This window comes from Phytophthora infestans, genomic scaffold (genome assembly GCF_000142945.1).
Source record: "Phytophthora infestans T30-4 supercont1.5 genomic scaffold, whole genome shotgun sequence".
Lineage (NCBI taxonomy): Eukaryota > Oomycota > Peronosporomycetes > Peronosporales > Peronosporaceae > Phytophthora > Phytophthora infestans.
This window is the reverse complement of record NW_003303754.1, coordinates 2775923-2803490: the sequence shown is the minus strand read 5'-3', so window position 1 is coordinate 2803490 and position 27568 is coordinate 2775923. Positions and strand designations below refer to the sequence as shown.

The window sequence follows — 27568 nt, the reverse complement described above, 5'->3', positions numbered from 1 at the left end:
TACCTGTCGTTGGGCGTCTTGTCGGGAAGTACGGCGTACGCCCTACCTCACTAAGCATCAAAGTGATAAACAGTGCCGGTACATCATCCAGCGTGAAGGAACGGAAGCAGTTCTTTCGAGTTGCAATGTACTTAGACACGTGCGCTGGGAATTACACAGGCAAGATTCGACTGCTGTCACCGCTTTCGAAGAAGGAACCTGAGTCGATTTGAACTGCTGAGTGTCAGCACCCCTTCGATACAGTTAAACAGGACTTGACGGATGTGCCGACCTTGGTAGTGGCTTACCAAGATCACTTTTTTACATCGTGTAACGCGTCCGTTTCGGCTAGCGGATGCGCGTTGATTCAGCACATGTAGTGGCTGATGAAGATGGCCCATTCCACATCGTGTGTGACGCATCCGATTTTGCAATCGGATGCGCGTTAATGAAGCACGACACGAGAGCCGTGCTCGTGTGGTCTACTGCATATCGCGTCAGCGTAAGCCAACTGAACGTAATTACCGTGTATATGACAGCTCCTTACCAGGAAGTATGAACTCGAGCAGATCCGGTGTATGTACTTAATTAGACCGTCGTGGTCTACACCGACCACGCCGCACATCTCGTGAAGATGGCGACATGGTTATCGTTTTTTGCATAGTACAACGTCCACGTTGAGTACAAACCTGGTAGGTTGAATGTGAATATCGCGTCGACCTCTTTACAGTGAAAAAAAGACAGCTGGCGCCAATAGGATTGACGTCGAACGAGTAAGCGTTCCGTCGTCGTCATCGACGGCGAGAAGAATGCGTCTACGAGTAACGCAGACGCAAAACAGTTGCTGGAGTCGGTGTTACACGCAGGTGGCTACATGTGGCCACTTGGTAACGTAGGCGGATTTCCACGTTGGTGGGCGATACCCCCAATGATTACATTTGCCAGACTATTGGTCTGCATGTATTTAGGGTATCCGTTGTTGAAAATTAACGGTTTCGTCCTATTAGAAAATAGGATTATTTCAGCCATTTGTTGGTAAATATCGTTCATTTAAAAAAAGGAGGAAAATCCAAACGAAAAAATGAACAGCTCTCAATTTTACTGGAAATCGGCTTTGTTTTCCTATTTAAGTAAATCTAAACTTTCGAACGAAAGTATAGTGAATCTAAGTAAAACGTGTTTTACGCTTCCTCATACACATGCGCTAACATGTAAGCCAAAGTAGTGGGCACAGAGTAGGTCCATCGCACTTTCAGCAAAATAGTTTGACTTTTCTAAATATTGCTGCTTTTAATCGGGGCGACGCTTTGCCTGCTGGGCCGCTTCCAAAATGCAAGGCGGTCGTCACTAGGAGCATCCCTCTACTTTATTGGTACCAGCTCCGATTCTAACCGAGTTAGGATTACTCTGTGGGGATGGTGGCTGCTTCAAATGTCGACTGCAAGACGTCTTGGCATAAATGCGCTGGCCCGAGTTAGATCCTGAAGTGCTAATGCCATTTATTGTGCCATTTGTTGCACGTACGCTTATTCGCTAGCAAACTCTGGCTGAAGTGGTCCGCGCATTATATATGCTGGCTATCTTGCAGAATTCAGGTTGGGGCCCGAAAAGATTGTTCGTTATTACTAACTAGACGTATAAAAGTTGCAGAAGATGCCGGATCGGCGATGGCTACCATTGCATTGATATTTCCCTCACACCAAACGATTGCAACAACTTTGTGATTTTCTGCAACAGCGAGTAACTCTCTCCGGGTGAATGATTATTTCTAAAGACCGGTATGCTTAGTAAATGCCGGTCGTTTTCACGGACAGTACCCGTGCTGCCTCTTCAAGCAAAAAACTCCATCGGCAGTTGAGCGGTCGTGTAGTAATTATCCTTGTTGATGATTCTCCTTGAACCAAAACAAGGGTCAAGCCACTTCTAGCATAAAATTTCGCACTTGTTTGATCTGGTTAAGCTCCTCCTGGAATGTCTAAACCCATTCTGAGATCACCCCATCCTGAAGTCGACCATCTATATTGCAGTTATTGTAAAGTAGTCGGTAATTAGAGCAATCCAGGTTGTAAAGGAGCAGACCAAAAACACGCAAAAGTAGTCGTTGACTACAGGATTCTGAGGCGACCGTAGCGCGACCGACGAGAAATGATTTCCTCTTATCATCGCGATTACGATCAGGTTTGATATAGCGCCATGTAGAGCAAAATGAATAGGATTATCATGAGCGCTTCTAACGTGAAAGGTGCCGTAATATAATTTGAGCGTATAGGATAATCCGAACGAGACTTGTCGATGCGAACCGATGAATGAAAAATTAAATGTGAGCTTGATTGACTCAGACATCATCACGAATCCTACATGGAGCCCCTCCTACCTCGTACCACGGACAGTCCGCGTATAAAAATAGTATACACAATGAACACACTAATCTGCAACGGACACACATGTATATAAGATGGATAATATTCGTATATACAGCGCACACGCCTGTTCGCAGCGGACACACTTGTATAGAGTGCATGCCACAAGTCACGATTGCCCTCTCGTAGATCCTGTGATAGACCGAATTAAAGTTGGCGTCCAATCACAATTTAGGGTACCAAATGATCTGTCAATCCAGTCGCACGCTTCCTGGCTCTTCAACTGTAGCACGCATTCGGCACGCGCACACCGCGTGCCAAGCGGTATGTATCCAGACGAGTAGACAATGAAGTTCAACCACTCAATCAGACGTTTCAAGATTAATTCAGACGTTACTGCGGCCCGACAAGAAGAGGATGCGTCTTGGTCGAAATGTACTGCTTAAGATTATCAGCAATCTGAATCTCGGCATCCACATACTTCAGCTTGACTTCACCACTCGCAACCTTCTCGTGAAGCGAATGCTGATGTGCTTGGTGCGAGCTTGATAACCAGTGTTGCTCGCCGGTGCCCTCGCATCCTGGGTTTTCTTGTAGATTACCTTTCCTGCATCTTGTTCCGAGCCAATGTTCTGGAGCGGAAGGCGCATTCACAACGACCTCCTTCATGCGGTCACTGAGCGCTATGTACTTAGTCTCAGGCGAACTCGGTGCGACGGACTTCTGAAACCGGAATCGCCACACTACTGGTGCACCACACATAATAAGCATTTTGCCGCTCAAGGAGCGTCTGTCGTCACGGTTCCCGGCCTAATCTGCATCGGAGTATTCGACGAGCTCCATTCTTTGAAGCTAATGTACATGGCCTTCAACAGGTAACGCACCTCCCGGGTGCCAGCATCTCAGCTCTTCTGACCAGAATGCTCCAAAAAGCGGCTCAACTAAGCAACAAAAATGGAGAGATATGGTCGCGTACCACATGCTACATACATAAGGTATCCCACGATCAAAAGGTGCGGCTAGGATTGTATTTAGATTCTGTCGCCTTTGCTTCGGGGTTGGTCGGTCTTGCTGAGACGAACCCCAGGTTTCAGTGGAACGAGATACGGGTTAGCGTCATCCTGCCAGAGCATATTAACTGTTGACTTTGAATACACTCGTTGGATGATATGTAGCGTCTTGCACTAGTTGATATTGGTACCGACAATGCCATGAGCACATTCTAGATCCTTGATATTGAATCGCTTGGGATTTAGTCTTGGCCTCCGCCAATATCAGCATGTAATCGTCGAAGAGAAACACCACCCACTTGTCGTCACCTTCGCCTCTCGTTTTTTAGACATAGGTTGGCTTCGGCCGCCTTGCACCACTCTTGTGATGACTGTCGATGGTCTCGTTCCACACACGAACGCTTTGTTTGAGTTCACAGAGACTCTGAAGCAGCTGACACACGATATCATCCTCGTCTTTAGCCTTAGACAAAGTAAGTATCTATGCAATCCCTTAGGTAACACCACGTAGGTCTCATCGCTGCGTTTATCATACAGGGGTTCTGAGTTGACGTCACACTGCTCGATCTCAAATCTGTCACTAACGCACTTCGCCAGCTTGACCCAGGCGCGTAAGCTTCTTCATTGGCGATGCCATGTTTCTGCGAAATCTACTTTTCAACGAAATGAACCTTGTGACGAATGTTTTAGTCCTTCCCGTCCCGCTTGAACGCGAGTACCTAGATACAACCGATTGGCCGCTAATGTGCCGACCTTGGCACCTGTTTCCAAGTTTGTGTTTTCAGCGAGCGACGCCAATTCGCTTGCGATAGCTTTTTCTACTCGTCACTATCCACACCTGAAGTGCTTCGGCGTACGAGCTAGGTACTTTGCTGAAAGCCGCTATTACTCACCTAATTTCGAGCTGCTGGTCATTGCTGGTCAATAGCCTTCGGGTGTTCTTGAGTACTTTTTGCCACTTTGTTTCGACCTCGTATGATGCCACAACTTCCATCTAACTGGTCCACACCTCTTCAGGGCCCGTCGTTTCGTCAAGGTGACGTATGCGGGCCCGCGTAATCCGGGGAATTATTTAGCTACACGGCACGATGAATCGGTTTACGCTTACGACACGTTGAAGTGGGGTCACGTCTCCAGCTTCTACTGCAACTGGATCTATCTGTAACATTCCAAGTCGCGGACAGGTCCGTGCTGCAGATGTAGAGTCATTGCCGTATTCCTCATAATAATGCATCATTAGGTACATTGGACCTGTCGTCTATTCGAACTTCACGGTGCACACGCCATGTACCTTCCCAGTCTCAACGCTCTAGACTCGGTACGCCTTGAAACCATATGCGTAGACAATGAAGCGACACTTGAACGCTTTCGCGTCGACCTTACAACGCTTCTCATCAGGGACGTGTGTGTAGCCAAATGCACGAAACACCTTGATGGCTTGATCCGAGGCTTGGTACGGTATACAATCTCGTACGGCGCCTTGACAGTGACCGAATTGAAGACCCGATTGATGATTCACGCGACTGTGTTTATCGCTTCAGCCTACCACTTCAGCTAAAGGCCTCGTGATTGAGCATGCGTCGAGCCATCTTCACCAGGCCTCCGGTTCGTAAGCTTAGCCAACCCGCTCTTCTGAGGTGCATCCGGCACCGGCTTTTCATGCCTGATGCCGCTGCGGTCAAATAAGTCCTTGAACTGTCGACCCATGTACTTACCGCATTTTTCAAAGCGCAGGCGCATGCTCTTTTTGTTAGTTGGGTTCTTAATCGCTGCTTTTTAGATTAGTGAACCTTGACAGCACGTCTTGGGTTGCCTTCATGAAGTATGCACTATGATGACGAGAGTAATTGGTGATGGACGTCACCTCGTACATGCAACCAAGAGGTGACTTGGTTTGCATTGGCCCCATTACGTTCGGGGGGAATCAATTCCAGCACCCCGAATTCCTGTCACGAAAATCCGGGTGTCGAAAGACACACTTGGCCTCGCGCAGCTCCGCGACGACGGCCTTCTCGGTCAGATTAAACACAGATACGAGGCTTACCTAAACTTCAGGGATGTACAGGGTATTCGACGACGTGATGGCGCTGTTATCTATCCTAGACACTTTATTACCAACATCCGAGACATCCGCCGCTGTCTGTGGAGCTATGTTGCCCGCTTGTGGACCTACGTTACCCGCTTGGCCAGCGCCTCTTGGCGCCGTCACCTTCAAATCTTCCTCAGCCATCAGTTCTCTCGTCATATACGTCGACGACTCCCAAGCATCCGCCGGATGCTTCGGCATCCTGACAGTGGTGGGAACATGATTCACCTATGCTCTGTCGGACATCGCAGGGCGGCTGACACCGATTGCCTAGCCTCGACAGTCGATCCAGGTATCGTGCTTCTCGAGCCAGTGTATGCCCAGAATCCAATCGTAGGGATTCATGTCGTGAGCAGTTAACTGTTCGGGGCTGTCGAAGACTTCGCGCTTGACGGCTAGATTCATTTGAAAGTTGGGGACAGTGACGACCTTCCCGTAGGCCGGTCGCACTTACTCCGTCCCGTTGCCTTTATCGCAAAGTATAAGACATCTTCTTGCTATTACGATCAACCGCCTGGCGGCGTGCGAAATTCTTCGACGCCCCAGAATCGATCCAGGTTCTTAAGGAGTGATCGTATCCCCGTACACATCCGTGTACTACAAGCAGCCACTGCTGCTCTTCGCCGATTCAAGAGTGCGAAGACTCTCAGGGGCTAAGTCCCCGCGGTACGCGCCACCCGCGCACCCCTCACGAAGGCTTAGTTCTTCCCCAGTAGGGCGCCCCGCCCCTACCGCTCTCCGGCGTTCGCCTGTCGCCGGGATCCTGGCTTCTACCAGCGACGATTGAGGACGGCTTGGGGAAAATCCGCCTGCGGTGTCTCTACGCGGAATAGTCACGATTGAAGTGTCCCAGCTTCTCGCAGCTGAAGCATCGAATGTCGCACTTTTCTCTGGACCCGAGTTCCATGTGAACTGGTCCTGCGAGGTTGGACCGACCTGGGTTCAGCATAGCATTCCCTGGTCATGTCGAGGCCGGCGTGCGCGCCTGGCGAGGGCTGTTTGCTTCTTGAAGCGCCACTTGAATAGCCTATTCGAGGGTGCTTGACTGCACCCAGAACGGCTAAGTGCGCGCCGGGCCCACTCGAAGGTCGTCCATGAACACAGCCATTTTGATGTGTTCGCTGAGTGAGTTGCCCAGTAGGGACGCCTGGAGCTTCCGCAGCTCTTGGACGTACTCGAACGGCTCGCGTCTTCCTTGCTTGCATGGGAGGAAGCGGGAACGATGCCGGTAATCGTAGTTTGGAGGGAGGAACGCGGCTTAGGGCCGTTCGCTCAGCTGAGCTCAGTATATGAAACGTCCAGGCGATGTCGCCTCCCGTGTGTACGCCCAACACTTAGCACGACCGCTAAGTTTGGAGAGCGGAACATCAGGGTGGAGTTGCTCGGTCGAAGTCGGAGCTGCGTTAATCGCAATTTCTACCTTTCGAAACCCCAAACGTGTCTCCCTCCCCTTCATACGGCTTCACCTTCAACCGTATTAGCTTCGGGTGTGGAGGACTTGTTTCCGCCGCCGGAGCCTGCAGGTCTTCGCGCACATGTGCGATGGGCCACTCGCTCTTAGGCGTCAAACGCATTGACGAGCCCAAGCTGCTAGGCCGGTGTTGACGCAACCAGGCTCTGCAGGGCCACCATCTCGATGATACCAGCCTTCTTTCGAATCGACGCGAACAGTGAGTTGTTCGGATGCGAAAAAGACGTTCCGCGACGAACTTCAGAGAGGTTCAGGTAGTCTACCCGCGTAGGCGTGGATTGACTACAAGTGCTACCAAGTGTGACAGGGTCACACAGCACCTTGCGCTACAGCAAGCTGGCTTCCGAGACTACTCCGTGAACAGTAGTTCAGAGGTCCCTTTTGTCTAAGGAAGCGAAGTGACCAATTTAAGGTAAGTTGTAAGGTGAATGTATTTATAGGTAGCCTAAGCTTGGGTTAAATAAAAAAAATCAAAGTCGCCTTAAGTTAAGCTATGGCATCAGGCAATGGTTAGCCTCTGACGACCCTGGTACCATGTACGAGATATCTTAGACTTCGGCTCGGCTACCGCTTGGCGTGATCGAAGTCCATGTATTGCGGGAGCTGCTTTAACGACAAGGTTCATCTATGTAGAGTCCTCTTTAAATCAGGGTGAACAGACGCCTTTTGACCACAATGTTTGTTATTCGACTGATCCATACTACATTCAGCAACGAGTTGAGTAGCGGTGTGTCCTTCATTGAAATACATAGTAACAAAACGTAGTTGGCTAAGATATGGCGCGTCTCCGAGTGGCTCCGCATCTGGCCACACGCCAGGGCCAGCGAAAACGGGTCTCCAGCAGTCGAAAGACCTCTGCCACGATACTTCATGTGCTCTGGTTGCTACTCTCTCGAAAGGCCAAGTCCCGGTACTGACACTTTAGAGTGTTCGTCTTTTTGTGCAGCTGCTCGACACTCCGCTCGAGCTGCAGCTGGGCGCTCCTCTGCTTGACTCAGTATAGCGCCAGATTGGACCGACATTGCTCGCTTTGAAGGGACTTGTTGGAGTCCTCACATTTGCGCTTGTGTGTCGCCCTGAGTCTGATTGAACTTTCGTCCAGCGTCAGCTTCGCCGGCCTACTCGACTTGCTAATGAGAGATAGAAGCATGTTTGAGGCCTCATCCTTGGCTCGTTATTCACGCCCATTGGCGGGCGATCAACTACAGGCTTCTCGGATCTCCGGTGCGCATCGTATGGACCCAATGCCGCTTCAAAAGATGTCTTAAGCCCCGCTACATCGGCGTGGTAACGGCCTCGTGGACGCACGAAGCTGACGAGGCTATCGCTCAGTGGCCTTGGGGAAAAGGGTGGCTGTTCATCGATTCTTGGAGGTGCCTTGTGATCGAGCGAGCGAATTTCGTTCTGAAGTATCACGTAGCGTTGCGATTGAGTTGCGTTAGAAATCCCTGATAGCGTGAGCATAGCGAGCAGTTGGAGATCGTAATCATTCCGGACCAATAATGCTTTTAATAAACTTGCACTCTCTACCACGAAGAACCGGTGACCCTTTGTATAAGTTGTTTAGACCCGGCTGCTTACCGTTGTGGCTAAACGTCACGAAGCGAGGTTACTGGGTTGGTACACACCACTCCATTTCTTAAACCAGTTGACGCATCAGTATAGTACAGCAACAATTGTGAAGTGACCCACGCCAGATGCCCTTTTCGGCTGTGATATAGCGCAAAATGTAGTCTAGAATTTTGTTTAGTTCCGGTACCAGTACAAAATGCATCTTCCGACCGGGTTTGTGCAGCACAACGTTACAGGGCGCAGAATATTCACCTACAGACACACCACCGTTAATGTGTACAACGGTGTACAATACTTTACCCCCAAGCGACGTGTGGCCCCAGCTGCCCTCTTACTAAAAACATCCTCGAAGAAGTTCCTAGAGGCTATTGTTCTTCGCCGCAATGCACAACTTGGTTACAAACTGCAATGCAAACCTACATGTATTAATTATTATAAGGCCTCATGAAAGGTACAGTTGCAAGATTCCCCCAAAATACGAGATGCGTGAAATCAGCTCTGAATTGGGGGAGAGCTCGACGTTATAACGATCGCTCGATTGGCTTTCGTCATCGTATTGGAGTTGCAACCGTCAACCGCCCACCAGTTACTTTTATAACAGTGTTGGGTTCAGTATACGCACCGATTTAACTAATCGTACGGGCGCGTCTGAGGTATAAAGTAGCATCAATACCTACTGCGTGGAGGAGCGTATTCGCGCTTTCTTCGAATTGCTTCTAACAGATTAAAACAGATGGGATTGCCCATTATTAATAATGTATGAAGGACTTCAAAAATTAGCGTCGCTAACAGGGTAAACGATTCTACTGCAAGAAGACAGGAGCCAAAGCATTTGAGTGCAGGAAGAATAGGTCGACGAGGAATATGAACAAGTGACGTAGGCGCAAGCGTCGGATTTCGAATTCACGGATGCGCGCGCGATGACCAAGTTTAAAGAGCTTGTCCACTCGTGGTGCAAGCTTGCACATTACCAGTGTCGGGGGCAACCGGAATTTTAGCAACCCGAATGATTGGGGATGATACTAAAATCAACGCAGCTGCAACGGGCATCGTCAGGTTGAAGCTGATCGACGATATGTAAATGCTCCAAACGGTACGTTGCTATGCTCTATCGACTTGCTACGGGTATATGACACGTATAATGCAGTGTCTACATTGTGTGACAAGGTGCGCCAAGCACATTACCCAAATAACAACCAGACTTGCTTCTCCATTTGGTACCAACTTTGGCGCAATGGAAGCGAGAGTCCACAGCCGCGCCACGGCCGCGGTATCCAGCTGAGGACCCCATCAAAAAAGCGGACGGAAACAGTGAAGCTGCGTAAGTAATAGCCCAAATGACTTGCGTTTAGCAATCAGATGCAATACACAAATTTGCTTTCGTAGCCGTTTTGCACGTGACTCTGTCAAAAACGATTCATTTCCAATAAAACAGCCCTTTGAAAAAGCACGATGTCGCGTATGGGCTTTACGGAATCTACTCATCATGCCGGATATAAAGCATGTGGGTCCATAATACGTACGATTGCAGGATCTTGTACAAATTTACAGACACCGATCTTTTTTTTTCCTATACAAATTTTACGTTAAGATTTTTTTAACATGTTTGATATCAAGCATGTGAAAAATAGTCTGTGTATTCAAGATTTGCTCTCGTAACGGAGGGTTTATTGTACTAGTGTTTAGTTTACGGTACGACATCGACTTTGCCTGGACTGGGGTCAGCGCCGCAAACAATAGTCTCAGAGTCATTTTAATCAACTAGTGTTTAGTTTACGGTACGACGTCGAACGGGCTCGCTGCGCTACTCGCATGGCTAGCTGGTAAGCTATACCAGGGGCCCATCTGTCACACAGCACTTTGCGCTTGAGGAAGTTGAATTCCGAGAGCGTACAACCCTCAGTGAACAGTAGCTAACAGGTCCCTTTTGCCGAAAGGTATCGAAGTGACCAGTTTATTATAATGTAAGCTGTAAATTGAATGTTTTTTAAGGTAGGCTAAGCTTGCGTTAAATAAATAAATTATAAATCACTTTAGTAAAACTATGTCGTAAGTCAATGGTTGGCCTCTGACGACCGTGGTACCATGTACCATATATCCCTGTGTGGTGTGACGTATCACACTTCATGTAACTAGGGGTACCATTGGGTTACGTACTCCGTTACATCCTCCCCCATTTATGTTCCTCTTACCGACCAATCAGAATGAGGAAGTGTACGTCACACACTCTGATTCTCACAGTCCACATACATCGACTTGGTTGCGCGAACACGACGTAGGCTCAATTTACATTAAGATCCTCGAGCAGCACCTGAGCGCTCTTCCACGTCGACCTTTAGCATAACCCGTGGCACTGCGAAGGGCTATGTGGACACCCGCTCCAAGGCTGTTGCCGGATAGGAGCAGCCAAGAGAACAAAGCCTCGCGGCAAAGGCTCTGCACTTCAGGAGGCTTCTAAGGTGACCTCGGAGGCGATCGGTTCATCTGACGACGCGGCAGCTATCAAGTGTGCATCAAGCGCCGCAGTCTGTCACTTTCGGTCTCTCCAGACACGTGACCAAAACCTTGGTTCGCTGAGCGTGAATTCGGTTCGGGCAGTGAGGACGAGGAGGAGTCCAGGAGCCCCCCGGAGCCCACAGGAGCATCGTGAGTGCGGCACACTCCAGATCCTAGCGAGCACGACGACGACAGTGTGCACTCGCTCGACAGTGTCCACGGTGACCCCAGTCCCAGGACATCTGTGCGCTCTGAGAGTCCTGTCATCAAGGCTAAAGGGTCTCCGAAAGCTGGCGACGACGAGGAGGAGGAAGCCCCCTAACATCTCACGCTCGCCGAGGGGCTTGCGCGTGTTAAGGCCGCCTAAGCCAGCGCCGAAGATGCTATACCGTCTAAGAAGAACACGGGTTCGAAGTATCCACTCCGCGAGGAGACGGAGAATGGGTACTCCTATCGGAACCGTTTCGGATCATCGGATGAAGAGGAAGAGGGGGCGGTTATATGTGAACCCTAAGAGATCACGAACGACCTTGACAAGCAGGGGTACTTCCAAGCTGCCCAGCGTATGCGTGGAGGTCTGGTGGTAGCACCTGTCAACCAAGGAGCTGCTATTAACTCAAGAGGTTATTGGCCTCCCGAAGAAAGCTCTGGGGCAGACCTCTTTCTGGCGATCCTCGTCGCGCTTCGTGGATCGGCTGGTGGTCTCACTTCTAAGGGCGCTATCGAATGTGCCCTGGTCCAGAAGGAGCGGTTCTTTACCGACAACCTGGATGCGGCCCGGTGCGTGCTTCTCGCGCGGCGACGAATCCCTCTGAAGGACTTCACGACTTGTACTGAAAGATGCCCGAGAATCGGGGTGGTCTCTACCCTCTCTGGGGCTACCCCTGAGTTCTTTCTGAGAACTGTCCCAACTGGAACTCATGTGAAGACATCTTCTGGGCTTCGGTGGAGTCTCTCAAGTACTCACTCTCGGAGTCACGGGGACGCCATGAAGATCAGCTGCTGTCTCGCATCCTGGAGCAGCGAGATCGTCGTATCCGATTCGCCCACTTGGTCAGCAAGCGCATGCTGCCAAGGACCTTCTAGAGCGCGCGCGGGTACGGAGTGCCGTCAGCATCTGTACTCCGTTCGGGCAAGTATCCGCGAACTACTTGGGAAGATCCCGCTCCTTTCGTTCCCAGATTGCAACAGCCTTCGGGCAGTCTATCAGCAGCCGTTTCATCGTCTCATATGAGTTCTCGGAGTTGCCATAACCCCTCCACTTCACGAGGATCTGACGCTTTCCGCGAAGCCGCTGCTCCTGGCGTATCCGCACGTTTCATCGTCTCACATGAGTTCTCGGAGTTGCCATAACCCCTCCACTTCACGAGGATCTGACGCTTTCCGCGAAGCCGCTGCTCCTGGCGTATCCGCTCGTAGTAGACGTCCCTGTTCTGTCGAAACAGTGGCAAAAGTATCCTCATACGAGCCCAAGTACCAGGCACTCCCGGATCGCTACTCTCGTCCGAGTGCTTCTCCTGCTGGGCCGACGCAGGTCCCTGAGGCTGACCGCCTTTGCTAACGCGTCCTCGTGCTTGAGATTGCACTTGTCCTTGGGACCGGCGGTGATGCTGACGCATAGCCCGGGAATCAGGGCGTGCTCGCTCGTCTTGTGGGCCGCCTGGACCTGTTGGAGCATGACGTCGCGAGCCTGCATCTGCGGGTAGACCGGCGGGTCTCTTCGTCCGATCGTGACGAGGCCTTCCGCACGATCCGCGTCCGGAGCCGCATTCGGCGCACCCTCAGTCGTACGCGTATGGTGTGTACCTGACGTACTCGACGCACTCGGCGTATGGCTCCTGTGTCCGTTCGTACGGGGCCCCTGCGTACGGTCTTGACCGCAGCTTTCCGTCCAGACGGAGGCTTGGGTGACCGCTCCGACTCCCTCGTCGACGTCTGTGGCCGGCCCTCGCTTTGCGGAACAAGACCAAGGTGGGTTGGCGAGTCAGCAGCCCCCTTCGGATCATAGTATTGCTTAAGACGTCCAACGTGAAACGTCGGTTGCGTCGTCATTGACTTAGGCAGGTCGATGGTGTACGCCGCACCATGCCTGGCCAGGACTGCAACGGGTCGATGAAGCGGTGCTTCAGTTTGGCTTTGCCACAGAGCCGATTGTGTCTAGTCGTAGGTTCCTCGTGTCTAATAGCATTAATTCACCCACCTTAAACACAGTTAAGTTTTCTCTTTCATTTTTGTCAGAGTCCTCCTTCTGTCTGTCCTGGGCCGTTAGCATGGCATCGCGAGCCGTGCTGATCAAGCTCAGCTTGGTATCCGCCAAGTATTCTACTTGTTTCCACAGCGCTCCCGGTCTCCCCTTTGGGAACTGGGAGGAAAGATCGTTCCGAGCCTCTCCCCCAGTTAGAATATATAATGCAGTGTCTCCTCGAAGCGTGAGATGCACTCTAGGGTGACGATAGCCATTCAAGTAGAGAGGCGTGGACTCCGTGGACGCGTGCGCCGTGTTGCTGAGAGCAAACGCAACGACTGGAAGCTACGTCGATTAAGTACGTAGGGATCCCGCGCACACACTGCGCAGAGTGTCCTCGAGCGCTTGATTGACGCGCCCCGTCTTGTCGTCTGTCTGCGGCTGATCCGCAGTGGAGATCTGCTGACGAGTTCTAAGTAAAGGAAACAGCGTTTTCCAAAACGCGGCCGTGAACCGCAGGTCCCGGTCCGAGACAATCATCTCCGGGAGGCCGTGATAGCGGAACACACCATCGACGAACAACCTCGCGGTCCGTTCACCTGTGACGGTAACGGGTGCTGGAGCAAGATGTACCATCTTGCTCAGCCGACATCAAAATCCCGGTGTTGCCGTGTCCGTCGGCGGGAGCCCAAAGATTTGGGCAAGACTCATCGACTTCCAATAGTCTTGGATCCACCCGGTAATCGAGGAGACCATACTTCAACTCATATCGGTGGCGCGGGAACGCTGTCGCGACGAAAGCCAGTCGGACTTCGCGTTCGTTCCTGCAACTAGTAACTTGACGAATGACGGAACAGCCGCATCGCCCTGATACGTCACGCGTATCCGATCACATAGATCCGTTGTCACCCGTTTGATGTGGGCCAACGCGTATGCTAGACGCCGTGAGGGGGCGTCCCCAAGCCCGTTGGGTTTGCCCGTCTTGTGCCCAACGCGGAAGTTGTACTCCGGGATGAAGCCACGTCGCCATCCGTTGGGAGCGGTGAGGCGAATTTATCGCCGTCCTCAAGGACTCGTGGTCTGTGTAGATCACAAAGGGTCTTGGGCCCAAAAAAAACCGAAACTTCACAAGGGCATACTTCATTGCCAGGAGCCCTTTCCGCGGACAGGGTATTTCCGTTTGGCGGCTTCGAGCTGCCTGGACTGAAACGAGACTCGGCCGCACCGGCTTGCAGCAATTCACTACCGCTTGCATAGTCGGAAGCATCGCAGACGACGTTGAACGGCTTCATCTCGTCTGGCAGGGCCCGGACAGAAGCCTCTTGGAGACTGTCCTTGGATATTGGCCTTGAAGCTGTCCAAGGCATCTTGGTCGCGCCAGTCGGTGTCCTTCTGAAGGAGGCACAGCAAGGGTTTAGTGAGACTCGCGTACCCTGCGCTGTACTTGCGAAGGTAGTTGGCTATGCCCAACCACTTTCGAAGATACTTTCGGAATTGGGGTGTCGGCCATGCTGCAATGGTCTTGACCTTGTCTGGGTCAGCTCGAACGCCTACGTTGCTGATGAAGCAACCGAGAAGCTTGATCGCTAGTGCCGCGAAGACGCACTTGTCGATGTTGACGTAAAGCTTGTTCGCTCGCATCACGTCCAACACTCGACGAAGGTGCCCCAAATGCACCTTTATGACCGTCTTGCCTCCCTCACCGCGGTTATGGACGAAGCTTCCGTCGATATACGCTTGTATGAAGACACGCAATGGCCGGAGCAGCTACGTCACCAGGTGGTTGATGTCACTGGGGCGTTAGGCAAGCCCTGCGGCATGACGAGCCTCTCCCGAAGCATGCCCCATGGAGTGCTCACCGTGGTGAGCGGGCTGTCGCTCTCGCGCATTAGGATCTGAAAGTATCCGGCTACGAAATCCAGCGCACTGTACAGTACCGTTCCAGCCATGTTGTTCAACAAGGCATCCTTTCATGGGATTGGTTTCTGGGCCGGCAGCGTCGCGTCGCTCAGCTTGTTATAAGCGTGAACTAGACGCCACTACCCGTTTGGCTTCCAAACGTTTGCGTTGAGTGTTGGGACTTTGACTCCCACACCATGCCTGCCTTCGCTTTCGCAGCGAGGAAGACATCAATGACCTCGCACGGTTCGCCTGGAAGATGCCATTGTCTCGTGTCACAGTACGTTGTGCCAGGCACGATACCGATCTGATACCGTACGCATCTATCTGGTGGGAGTTGGGTTGGTGGACGCTTGTTGACCACGTCCGCGTACTCCGTTTACCAGAGGATACACCGGATCTCCGGGGCTCTTAAGGATCTCAGAACCCGAGCGCGTCCGACGCTGCTTCCTCACCTCTTCCAAGCCGTTCTTTTCCAAGACAGAGGAGGGGGAAAACGCCACCCGAGTGGCCTCAGATCTTATGAGCACCATCTCGGCAGCCTCCCCATCCTTGATGTTGTCCAGGAAAGACTCGACAGTCTTTTCCTCGGGTTTAAAATCTCTGCGGCTTCTGGCAACGGCTCCAAGTAGAGACCAGATTCCTTGACGGGTAAACCGGTCTCGCCATCGAAGATGTAAACAAACGCTTCAACCGGCCGTGTCGGAGGATCCCGGGCCCTGGACTCCGAATCACTGATAGCGACGTCGATCTAGACGAGGTTCAAATCCGACTTTCAGCGGCGGCTTCGTCGTCGACGGAAACCGTGACGTGGAACGTCGATACTCACGTCTGGGGACGTCGTGGTGCCGACTTCTGAGGCACTCAAGGCCTCATGGCGAACAACGTTAACCGCACGGGGATCGCATCTGGCGTCTTCCTCTTCAGCTAAGATATGTGCGACCGTGTGTGATAACTGCAACCGGGCCAGTAGAATCGCGTCACCTGCCGCTGTGTACTGCTTGTTTTCCGTATAGTACAGACCTTGCACTGCCGTTGACGCCGCTTTCAAATTTCATTCACCTCCACCCGCTCGTCGTCCATCTTTAGCTGGTGGGTGGACGGTGGAACGTCGCCATGCAATGGTGTAACCGGTCTAGGTGAGTACATCGTTGGACACATACAGTAATACTTAGCAATGTGAGCAACCAGCAGAATAAGCATATTCCTTACCGTGTCTGCAAATTTGGCTGACCCCACTTGTAGTATCTGGGCTTGCAACTGAGCGATGAAACCGGCGCGACCTGCCGGAGAATCGCCTTGCAACTTGCAAACGTCGTGGTGCGCAATATAGCAGTTGATGATAGCCATGTAGAAAAATCATGGCCAAACGCTTGTAATACTTCCGAAAGCGTAGGTAGAGTTGCAGCGAGTAGCGCTGGAGACGAAGTTGTCGTAGACATCTACCCCGCATATACACCGATATTACGTCGTCATGGCGGCGGGGCAAGGCACCGTCTCCTTCTGTCCTTGTGTACCTGGAAGGCGCCGCTCTGTTACATTCAAATAAACTACATGGTCAGAAAGTAGTAAGTTGTAAAAATAAACTGAATAACTTACCACAAGAGCTCATTGCATAACTACTTCCACACGCCAGCAGGTACATGATGGTATTGTCGGACCAAACAAGAGCGGAGAGCTTCGGAACAGACTTTGACACCACAATCTGGGTTGTGCCACGAGCGGTGTTTTTCGGCCTTTTTTTTCTTTTCATGTTTCAACGATGCAGGAGACCTTTTCTTGTTAGCTTGAATGGTCCCCACAGAATAGACGTCCCTCTCTAGAAGTTGTAGCAAACTTTGTATCGATGTATAGAACCGATCGGTTGCCACCACGTAGAAAACCCCGTCTTTCTCAGTAGGAAGCACAGCGTTCATGTTCCGTAACGTTGCTGCTGGACCAGAGTTATCGTTCACAGGATCCACTTCACTCTTGTCACGTCTATTCGCTCTGTGCTTTTTTCCACAGTAAAGCTCCGACCTTCACACGCAGTTTATCTACCATTATTCGTAATTGCACATGCGTGATATCCAGCACGGCGAGAAATTCAACTTTTCAAATCCAGAATAATCCGACATGGGTTAGTCCAATACAAGCATAGCATCAAGCATGTGAGACTTTGTCATCAAAAAAAATAAAAATAAAAACGTATGCATGGAAGCAGACGCTATCGGGAACACGTACCGGAGGCAATCGCACAGCACGTCATGAAAAGTTTCGTCATGTGACAGCGTACCTGGCAGCCGAAGATCGAGGTGGCGTAGTATGTTGCCCAGAGGAAGCACCTTCCGATGTCGCCATGGGTCCACGATGTACCTGCGTTGTGTTTGTTGCACATGGCGGAGATGGTGTTGCTATAGTCCAAATCTCCACCAACAGACGCATCGCTACAAACAATTACGAACATGGAGTGTGAGAAGCACATCGTACGCAAAACGCATAATCTCCTCACCTGACGGCTTCTTCATCAGCAGCAACGTGTGGGCTCGCTGTCCACACAGATTCGTCAGCTCTTCAGCTCTTAGACGGCGCGCGCTTACGCTTACCTTTTGCTTTGGCCTTGCCAGGCGTCTTTGCCGGTATTTTCTTCTTCGCCGCCTTCCTCGGTGTTGTGATCTCTGCCGCTGTCGCCATGTCAAACTCAGCGTCGCTATTTCCATGGTCTTCTACTGTTTCCACGTAATCTTCGCCTCCGCTGTCACTCCCATCCTCATCAGTAAAAGCAGCATCGACAGCAAGGTTTTCTGCATACAGTGCTGTAACTGGCGCCTTCCATTTTAATTGCGGCGCTCTTGCCAGCAAATTGTAATACCCCACTAGTGCACCCTTCTTCTGGTACGTAGCTGGGGCAGGAGGCTTGCGTGAAGCCACTGTCATTCTAGGCCGCCTTCCCGTTGCTGCTGACGTAGGAGCTGAAACAAGCGGTTCATCCGCAACTCCGTCGCCAAAGTCAGCATCGCGGTCATCCGTACCGTCGACATACCCACGGTGCTCTTCAAGCAGGCGGGATCGTTCTGCGCCTCCCTTTCCCTCGAGACGACGTAGGAAGGCCTCCGCTTCAGCGCGCGTGACGCGGCGGGGGGGCATCTTGGTCCCGCGTTCCGTTTTGGAGAATAAATGGATGGATCAGAGGCTTCTCATTTAAAGCACTGTCATTACGACAGCGTATCTCCAAGGAACTTTCTCTTTACCGTTAGGACCCCAAGCCCTGTACATTGGGGACTAAACAGACTAAACGCCCATTCTATGACGACCCCCACATGCTTCCTTAGCGACGGGGGGTGAGGGGGGGGGGTTAAATGACTCTGGGACTATTGTTTGCGGTACTGACCTCAACCCGACGCCGTACCGTAAACTATACTTCATCAAGTGGGTACTAGACATTACGCAATTCCATGTCTATGGTTAAGACTAGTCGACAAATCCATTTCAGGAACTTCCTGCTGCTGCTGTCAGTTAAAATTCTTCTAGGATGCGACAGAGCTGGTTGTGTTGACTATACTGTCTAACAGCAGCGCCGACTCACAGGAAGCTTTGAACGGCGGTGTGGGTGTAAAAAACATTCGGCGCCTAAGAATGCAGACAGGGCCAACAAAGGATAAAGGCTCTGGCAGGTCGGAGGAGAGAGTACCTGGTGCAGAGAAGTTTCGCGAAAACTAATCAAGTCTGGGGCTACAAAGCTGCAAAAAATAGCAAAGAAAACACTCACTTTCAACAGCCAGAAAGTCAAAGAAACAACATTGCGAATGTTGGAGTGGTGGATTCGAAACGTACAGACGCCGCACTGACTCAATCGGTGACCAACAGCAACAACAAGATACCTGAGATAAACGAGGGGGCGGTTCTGTTAGCAATGACCGCTCAGTACGGAGATGACGCTGTGATCAAACTTCTTCAAAATACACAACGTCCCGGCGCGTCTCAAGTTGCTAGGATGGTTAGAACCACCCAGTTCGATGGCTGGATCGAGCAGAAGAAAACCGCGGGTGGAATCTACACTTTTCTGAAGCTGGACGTTAAAGATGCTGATGTTTTGGCAAAACCAGTGCTGCACACCTGGATCTCGTTCGTGAAGACTAAGCTCAAGGAGGATCCGTACGACTTCGCGCTTAAACTGACAAAGCAGTACGAAGAAGACGCACTACATAAAAGGCTGATGGCAGCCAGCACTACGGCCAGTACGAGAGATATTGCTAAAGGTTTAGAGTTTGCGCAGATAAAGAAATGGCTGACCACAGGAAAAGCGGAAGATGACGTCTTGAAGATCTCACTTGTACCTGCCGACAAGGAGCTCGGGCTCTTGAAGCACCCAGCTCTACAAACCTTTATCTCCTACGCGACTAAGCACCATACACTGGATCCGTATGAGGTTTTGGTACTCAAGTTGGCGAAGAGGCACGGCGAAGACGAACTACCTAAAATGCTAGTTAAAGCGAAGTCCGACTCTGATTTGGTATCCATGGCTGTAAAGCTGGAATCGACGCAGTTTAAAATCTGGAAGGAGAAAGGTAAAACGAGCGATGAGTTTTTTAAGATGCTTCGTCTAGACACCGACGTACGCTATTATAGCGGAGCTATCGAAGCATTTCGATAATGACCTAAATCTTGCTCGAGCACTTAAGGCTGCAAAGACCAAGCTTCAGGTAAGTGGTACGTCAGGTCCGATTGTCGCTCTGCAAAATTTGCAGTTCAAACAATGGATGCAGAGTAAAAGCTGGATTCCGCGTGAATTAAAAAAATACCAAGACCCAAGGTACGTAGGCGTCTACCTTGATTTCCACGACTTCTACAAAGTTAGACACTGAAGTGAATCGAGGATCGCCTACTCGTCGACAAGAACTCTTAAGTAAACAGGCAGCCACCACTTTGACGACATACGAAATGGTAAAAAAAACCGGTGTTTTTCTTTTGTTTATTGAACGGTTTTGAAAGACAGATGAGGAGACCAGTTTGTTAAAGGCACTGCACTAAAATACGTAGAAGAGACGCAACTTCCTACTGTACATGTAGTATAACACCTACTGTTGGCTTGATGCATGCACGAAAGCTGTCGACTTTGCCAAAACATCGGCAGTATTCAGCTTGTGGATTAAGCATTACAATAATACCTGTAAAACAGAGCTGTTCCGGCGTCGTAGGAGAGGAAGACCCGTCAAACTTGTTCAAAGGCTCAAATTTGACAATAACGCCGAATTTCGACCGATGGGCGAAGCGAGGCGTCGCCTTGCGCAATATTTGGTCCAGTATCCCCACGAGTCGGTCTCTGGAGAGTGTGTTGTATGCGCAAGTCCCGTATCACAGCAACACAGAGACCGGGACTACTGGAGGAAAGAGAAACACCAAGCTCTCGGGTTTACCGCAATTATTCTCTGAAAAGGGATACGAAACCTACTTCACCACGGGATCAACGTTAGGATTTGACAATTGGGACACCTTCCTGCCCTCGCATGGCTTTGAAAACGTATGGGACGCCGACAAAATGAAGAGAATGGCGGAAAACATTTTAACATCAGAAGTCAAGACTGGGACAATGACGAACACCGCGGTTTCAGCTGGGGTGCCCATGATGCCTCAGCTTTCGACTTTTAGGAGATTTTCTACTCGAAAATAGAGCAAAACAGGTCGAAAGGGCCCGACAAGGAGAGCCCAAAGTGCCCATGTTCGTCACGCATTACACCATTTCGAGTCATGAGCCTTATGACTCACTGCCCAAGTGGTACGAAGAGTCCGAGAAACCAGATTTTTCGGCCATGTACGAAGGTGAACAGCACGCAAACAGGATCAAAAGGTACATGAACGCGCGGTATTTTACCGATACGGAACTCGGCAAGTTCATGGACCGCATGCACAACGAGGAATTCCTCCACGACACCATCGTTGTCATCTTTGGAGACCACGGACAGGCACCCGAGGTTGACAAGTTTAACTTGCACGAAGAGTCTGCGACGCGCGTACCTGCCGCTATCATTGCTGAAGGGCGATTGGGTAGTGCTGTGGGGCTTGTGCTTAATGACGTAGCCGAGCAGTACGATCTTCTAAATACTCTCGCAGACATTACTGGGTTACCGAAGGGATGCAAAATGGCGTCGGTCGGTCACTGAAGCGTAAGGCTTCTTCCAAAAAGCATGTCGTGTCGACCCGCTGCGCAAGATGGCGATTGTACAAGACCACGAGCGTCTTCGTTATGACGAAATTACAGACTCAATGATGCTCCACGTCACGGAAACGGACTTCCACATGACAACGGATCTGTTACCGCTCCTTAAACCAGAAGAGCGTGCGGAGTGGGAAGCTTTGCGAGAGGATGGACGTCGCATTACCGCATACCTCAAGAAGCGGTGGGACGAGAACTGTCTAGGGAACCCGAAAAATTATATGCATAAAAATTAATCCTAATTTTTTTAATTTTAAATATTAATTTATGACGGTCAACAACGGATCTGTTACCGCTCCTTAAACCAGAAGAGCGTGCGGAGTGGGAAGCTTTGCGAGAGGATGGACGTCGCATTACCGCATACCTCAAGAAGCGGTGGGACGACAACTGTCTAGGAAACCCAAAAAATTATATGCATAAAAATTAATCCTAATTTTTTAATTTAATTATTAATTTATGGCGGTCAACAACGGCAACTTTAGTGAACAACCCTAATTTAGAGCAAGGTCTAGTCAAGTTACAGCGTGGGGCGCGCTAAACGTCGCGGAAAAAGTTAGCCTGCGCTGAATTTAGGTCGCCTGATCTCGAACGGTCGTCTTCAAGAGCCGCCGAGGAGTGTTCTTTTGTGAGAGCGGCGCTCAAGAAACGCAATTGCGCACTACGTCGACGTCGCGTACATCCCGCCAAAGTCTAACAAGTGTGAGCGCTTCATCTCTCTCGCTAAGCTGATGCTGTCTGATCTACGGAAGCGAATGTCTCTGTTTCTGAACTACAATCGTGACTTGTGGGACATGAGTGCGGTGGACAAGGTACGCTCGAGCATGGGCCGGAGTAATGCAAATAATTGAATTATTAATTTTGCTCAGCTCACATCGATGTATTAATTTAAGTATTGCATTTTCGGGTTCCCTGCTCCTCGCAGTCCAGTGCGAGAGCCTTAGTTGACACTGTCAACTTGACAGTTGACCTTACCGGCAAACTGGTAGCTGACATGGGTTTGAACGATTCGGTCTTATAAGTAATTGGGTGGGATCGTCTCGTCGATGAAGAAGACGAAGCGGCACGTATGCAGACAGCGTTCTGGTCTGCAGTGCTCAAAGAGAAACGATGACGATACGCAGGAGTCCATCTCGGCGTACGAGCGAGAGGAAGCGCAGAGTCGTATGTGGAAATTGGTTGCCTAAAATTTTTAAATGGAGATCTGCAATAGTAACAAAACACATGCGGATGGGTCTATTGACACTAGTTAAAAAAAATCCATCAATATCGATCAAGCAGAGGTGCAAGTGCACCACATTACATATGATACTATTGTGTACACCGCCATGCGGGCCGTAGTGGAGTGTCTGCGCTCGATCCCAAAGCGCTTAACCCCGTCAGCTTCGAGAAGTTGCTTGGCTTGAAGCATGGCAGACATGGTTGCGCAGGCTGTGCCACGTATTGCAATCATTATTGCAAGATCGGTGAGTATTGCTGTTCTTACTGCTACGTGACGGTTTTTTTCCAATACATAGTGCATATTGCTATCTTCTTTGCAATGCCCTCTCGTACCCATTACTGCCTTAATGCAGCCGCCAGTCTACCCATGATGTCGCGATTGTAATGCGTTATTGATGATTGGTTTAACTAGTATTTGGTTGCTTTACGAATTCTACACGCAGGTCAGTACTTCATATTATGAAGTACCGGCGTATTAATAGACCTCGAATTCTACACGCAGGTCAGCACTTCATAATATGAAGTAACATGAAGTACTGACCTGCGTGTAGAATTCAAGGTCTTCTATTTGGGCCGGTTTCACTAATATTGAAGGTAGTTGGTTTGGTGTGAGGACTTCAGTACTAATTGCAGTATCGTGCATTCCAGCAATATGTATTGCAGTATTGTAAATGCTTGGAGAATGGCATTGCAAGTAGTATTGATCATTGAATTTTTACTCACCACTGGATTAACCCCTCCATTACCAGAAATCCCCTGCAGAAACCGCCTATTTACGTCGTAACTTACGACTTCATTTATATATTGATTTCACTATGAACGTGCTCTGCCCACGTCAGGGTTCATAGGAATGGGTGTATAAATTTTCGACGGATTCCGGATTCGAAGTTATCAGTGTTACGACTTACCAAGTACACTAGCGGTCTCAAGACCCATAACTTACGACTTTGTGAGCTAGAAAAACAATTTATGTAGCAACAGCTGATGATATACCAGCTGATCGGAGCGCAAAATACCAAGTTATATCATACTGTCGCTTCCGTTTCTTCTCCTTCGCCGGCGTGTAGACGCTCAGAATCAGCCTCATTGCCCAAGCTCACGGCGAGTGGGATTTCTAGAGCTAACCTTACCTACACGACGGCGCTTGCCCAGACGCTCAGGAATTGAAGCCCCACTCTCAAAATCTTCATGCCACATTTGGTAACAAGTCTTGGGCAAACCAGCGTAGGAACGACGTGCATTTGGGGAAAGGAAGCACTTTGCGTCGGGCTGAGAGCAGTCCTCGCAATAATAAGTAGTCTGGAACGACTTCTTGCGTTCGCCTCTGAGCAGCGCACATACCTTGCATGCTCTTAGGCGGCGCTTTTGAAAACTCGACATCGTCACCCAGTCATCAAAATTGAGATGAGTGTGACCTTCTTGCCGACGGCGCTTTCGTGAGCGCGATGCTGGGGAGGGCGTTTGGGCTACCAGCTCGGCGATGCCTTCGGGATTCAGTTGAAGTAGTTGTTTGTGAAGTGTAAGATACCAGTGTCCGCAATACTTTGGAGCGCGCCGTTTGATCATGCACGTCTGTTGTAAATCTGTAGGCGTTTACTAAGGCCAAGTCCAAGAAGCCCATAAACAGCGACTTATAGTATTTCGCAACCGAAACGCTGCCTGGATCGAGTATGACTAGAGGCGGAGATGATCGTGCACATCAACCCCGCTCATCCTCTGGTATTTGCTTACAAGCTTTGGCCATTTGATTGTAGACGATCCCACTCCTTTGATATTTCGATAAATAGAATCTTCAGCCATTACCGGGCCCGTGGATAGGTAGTGTACGGGCTTGCGGTCCCACCATTGGCAAACAAGCATGGTGGGAACCGCAGTAGCACGCGAGAAAGAGAATGTTCCACGCTCAATCCGACGAGGACGAGTATTGCGACGTTCGACAATGCGCTTATTATACCCCACACGGTCGATCTGAATCGTTCCCAATACGTAGACGCTCATTGTGAGAAGCTGGATAGCCAGCGCTACCGATGTATAAAATCGGTCCATGACGACAATGCCGAACCCCTGTGGACGTTCGCCAAGAACAATCTTCATATTGCGGACCACCGCTGCAGCTCCGGTCTTGTTGTTAAAGGCTTCTTGATCCGTATCACCCGCTTCTCGTTTGCCCACATACACTTCAACTCTAAAATGGGAAGTTACGACGTTACGTACACAAACGTTTTTAGCATGGCGTAAGTTACGACTTTAAATACGTAGTACAGCTCCCCGGTGACAATAGGCGGTGATAGAGTCGCAGACCATAAATAACTCGACCCGTATCGACGGGGTCTGTCCGGCATGAACATTCGAGTAGTATTACGCTTAGAAGTTGCTGGAAGTACACCTTCGTCAAAGGAGGACTTACTTGGAAGCGACCAACCGGAAAGAAAGCGCGCCTGTAGAACGTCCACAACAGACCGTAGCTTCCACAACTTGTCTCGTGCCTGTGGCGCCTCGTTGTTGACAAAGTGCATGTCTCTCAATATTCAAGTACATCGATTGCGAGCCATAAACCTTCCGAAATTTCCAGCAGGAAACGCCCCATCCCCCGTCATTCCCCAGTGCTGTGAGAACTGACAATCATCGGGTTCAATATCCTCGCGACCAGTAGCCCGATAACGTGTAAAATTTCGTGCGCTTCATACATGGGCTCTGCTCGCAAGCGACGAATAATTTGCTTCAGGCTCTCTGGTGTTGGTACACCACGTTTCTGCTGGTTCGGCTTTATTCGTTTAGCTTTTGTATGCACAGTCTGGTTCTTGTAGTGATTGGTCTCGTTCGCTACACGAATCCGCAGAGATTTGGGCACGAAATAGTAAAGTAGCAGCATCGGAGAGTCTGCTAGATATTGTAGCTCACGGACTGGTGACGCCACATCGCACGACAGCCCAGGGTACTCTGATCGGCCACTCTCGAACTCAGATGGCGGTGCACTCCACTCCATCTCACGAAGGACCTCCATGTTTATAACGTCCAGGGCCAAGTGGCCGCTCAAGGTCTGGATAAAGGCAGCGTCCATACCAACTGCTACTTCCTCAGAATCATCAGAACTGCTCGGATACTCCCTCCGCGTGATAGCTTCTTCGCCGCTGCTGTCACTCTCGTCCCTCCCATCTGATTCAACAGACTCATACCCTTCAGACAGTCCATCAGCCGCTAACACGTTCACGTCACTTGCGGCGACGACGACTCGGTCATCGACTCAACGCTCTCGCGATCCTCCACACCGAGTCCACCTTCTCCGTCTACGCTCGGGATGTCGCCCCCGGTATCATTACTGGCGTCGCCGACTGAGACCCTGCTAGCAGCGGCTATATCATTGACCGGGGTGGCTGTCTCCTCGATGTCGGATTCACTGCTCGAGCCGAACGTGTGCTCAATCGTGTTCGCCGATAGCATGATGGACGTGTAGATTTGGGATACCGTCACCGTCTCGTCAGCTGCAATATCTCCGTCGACTACACTACCTCCGTCGGCCTCCGTACCGCTGTCATCACTGCTATCCACTGAGAGCCCGGACTCAATCACGATGGTTACTACATCGCATTCACCTGCGTAGACATTAGTAGTGATACTGCCCGATAAAAAAAAGGACTCTAGACGTACCAACGAATGACTGTCCGCTGGGGGAGGAGTATCTCCACTTGTTTGAGAGCCCTGAAGGGCACTTAGACGTGCAGCCCGCTGCTCGGAGCTGCCGCCAAAGGTGCGTGAAGTCAACGGTCCGCACAGCGTCAGCGACCGCTGTCTCTCTGTTAGCCGCGCTTGACCGGATTCTTGCCATGCTGGCCACTGACCTGAGCTGAGGACTCATCACATGAGAGCGATCTGCAGCGCACACACCCTTTCTTTATCCGGACCAAATTTGACCTCTCCCAGCTTATATTTTTTCGCATATAATTTAACTTGCTATCAGTAAGGTGTCCGTTTTTTCGAGCCATTTGCTGTTTAAGCCTCATTCTACGTCGTAACTTACGACTTTCGCCCTTCACAAAGTCGTAAGTTACGACGTTGGTAACGGAGAAGTTAAGGTGACGCGTGCAGATTGTATAAGATTTTTAAAGCTGTGAGATACGTTTAATAACCTTACGACATACTTGGGGAAGGCTTGTGCGCCATTGAAATTTTCCAAATCTCATTTTTTTTCCGAGTCCATTGCTTGAACTGCACATTCTGCAAGGTGTCAATCGTCTTTCTCTCCGAGATAACAGCGAGCTCGTCATTGTACTGGCTAAAATTAAAAAAAACTTTTTTGTTACATTTCAGCACATATTGTGCGGAGCACATCAACCCCTGCCCTACCCTTTCCTAGCATTTGCCAGTTTTACCTCCTTCATCCTTTAATTTTTACAGCCAATTTAGACTTGATTAAAGTAACGTGTCCACTTTTTTCGAGCCATTTCCTGCTTGAAGCTTCCAACTGCACTGTACGTCGTAAGCTACGTCTTTCGTCCTTCGCAAAGTCGTAAATTACGACGTTGGTAACGCAGAAGTTTAATTCTAGAATAAGTAGCAACAACACTCACCGTAGATCGTAAAATTGAATTATTTCCAGATTAAGCATAATTACTTTTTGTGTTAGCGGTAACAGCACTGAACTGTTCACCAGCGGTTGCTTGGATGAGTTGCCATTAGCACCCACTCGCAGTAGTGTCTTATTCCAGAATTTGCCAGAATGGCAAGAGTTCGATCCAGCTCTAGGCCAAAGCAGTCAACGCTTGCCAGCACGATGAACGTGCGCGCCGCCGACTTCAAGCATCATCAGACACGCTCGGTTGGATGAACGTAAAAACGGCCTTTGGGTCGAATCGCAAATGCTTGGACGTTTTAGACGCCGACTGGAGAGTCGTACGCCTTGTCTCGGATCCTGTTGCATCTAGGTTCACTGGTGAGTGACGCATGTGTGAATGGGAGCTTTGTGTATCTTATGACTTGACATTTATAGGAAAGGATGTCGTTGTTGCGTATACCATTGATACGGGTTTCATAGTCGACGAGAGTGCCGAGAGCAAGGGTGGCGTGAGCGGCGATGAAGCCGCGCCAGCGGTCGAATTGAT

The 27568-nt window shown here is 50.3% G+C and overlaps 1 protein-coding gene across 1 annotated transcript; it reads left to right on the top strand.

The window, feature by feature from the left end:
* Nucleotides 1-18950: 18950 nt before the first annotated feature.
* On the top strand, nucleotides 18951-21746 carry PITG_04275 (sulfatase-like protein; the record flags this gene model as incomplete). Its single annotated transcript, XM_002905882.1, has 7 exons — nucleotides 18951-19605; nucleotides 19667-19740; nucleotides 20217-20558; nucleotides 20719-21122; nucleotides 21149-21186; nucleotides 21297-21435; nucleotides 21734-21746. The coding sequence occupies 7 exons, from the start codon at nucleotides 18951-18953 to the stop codon at nucleotides 21744-21746; spliced, it is 1665 nt and encodes a 554-aa protein (XP_002905928.1).
* Nucleotides 21747-27568: the final 5822 nt, after the last annotated feature.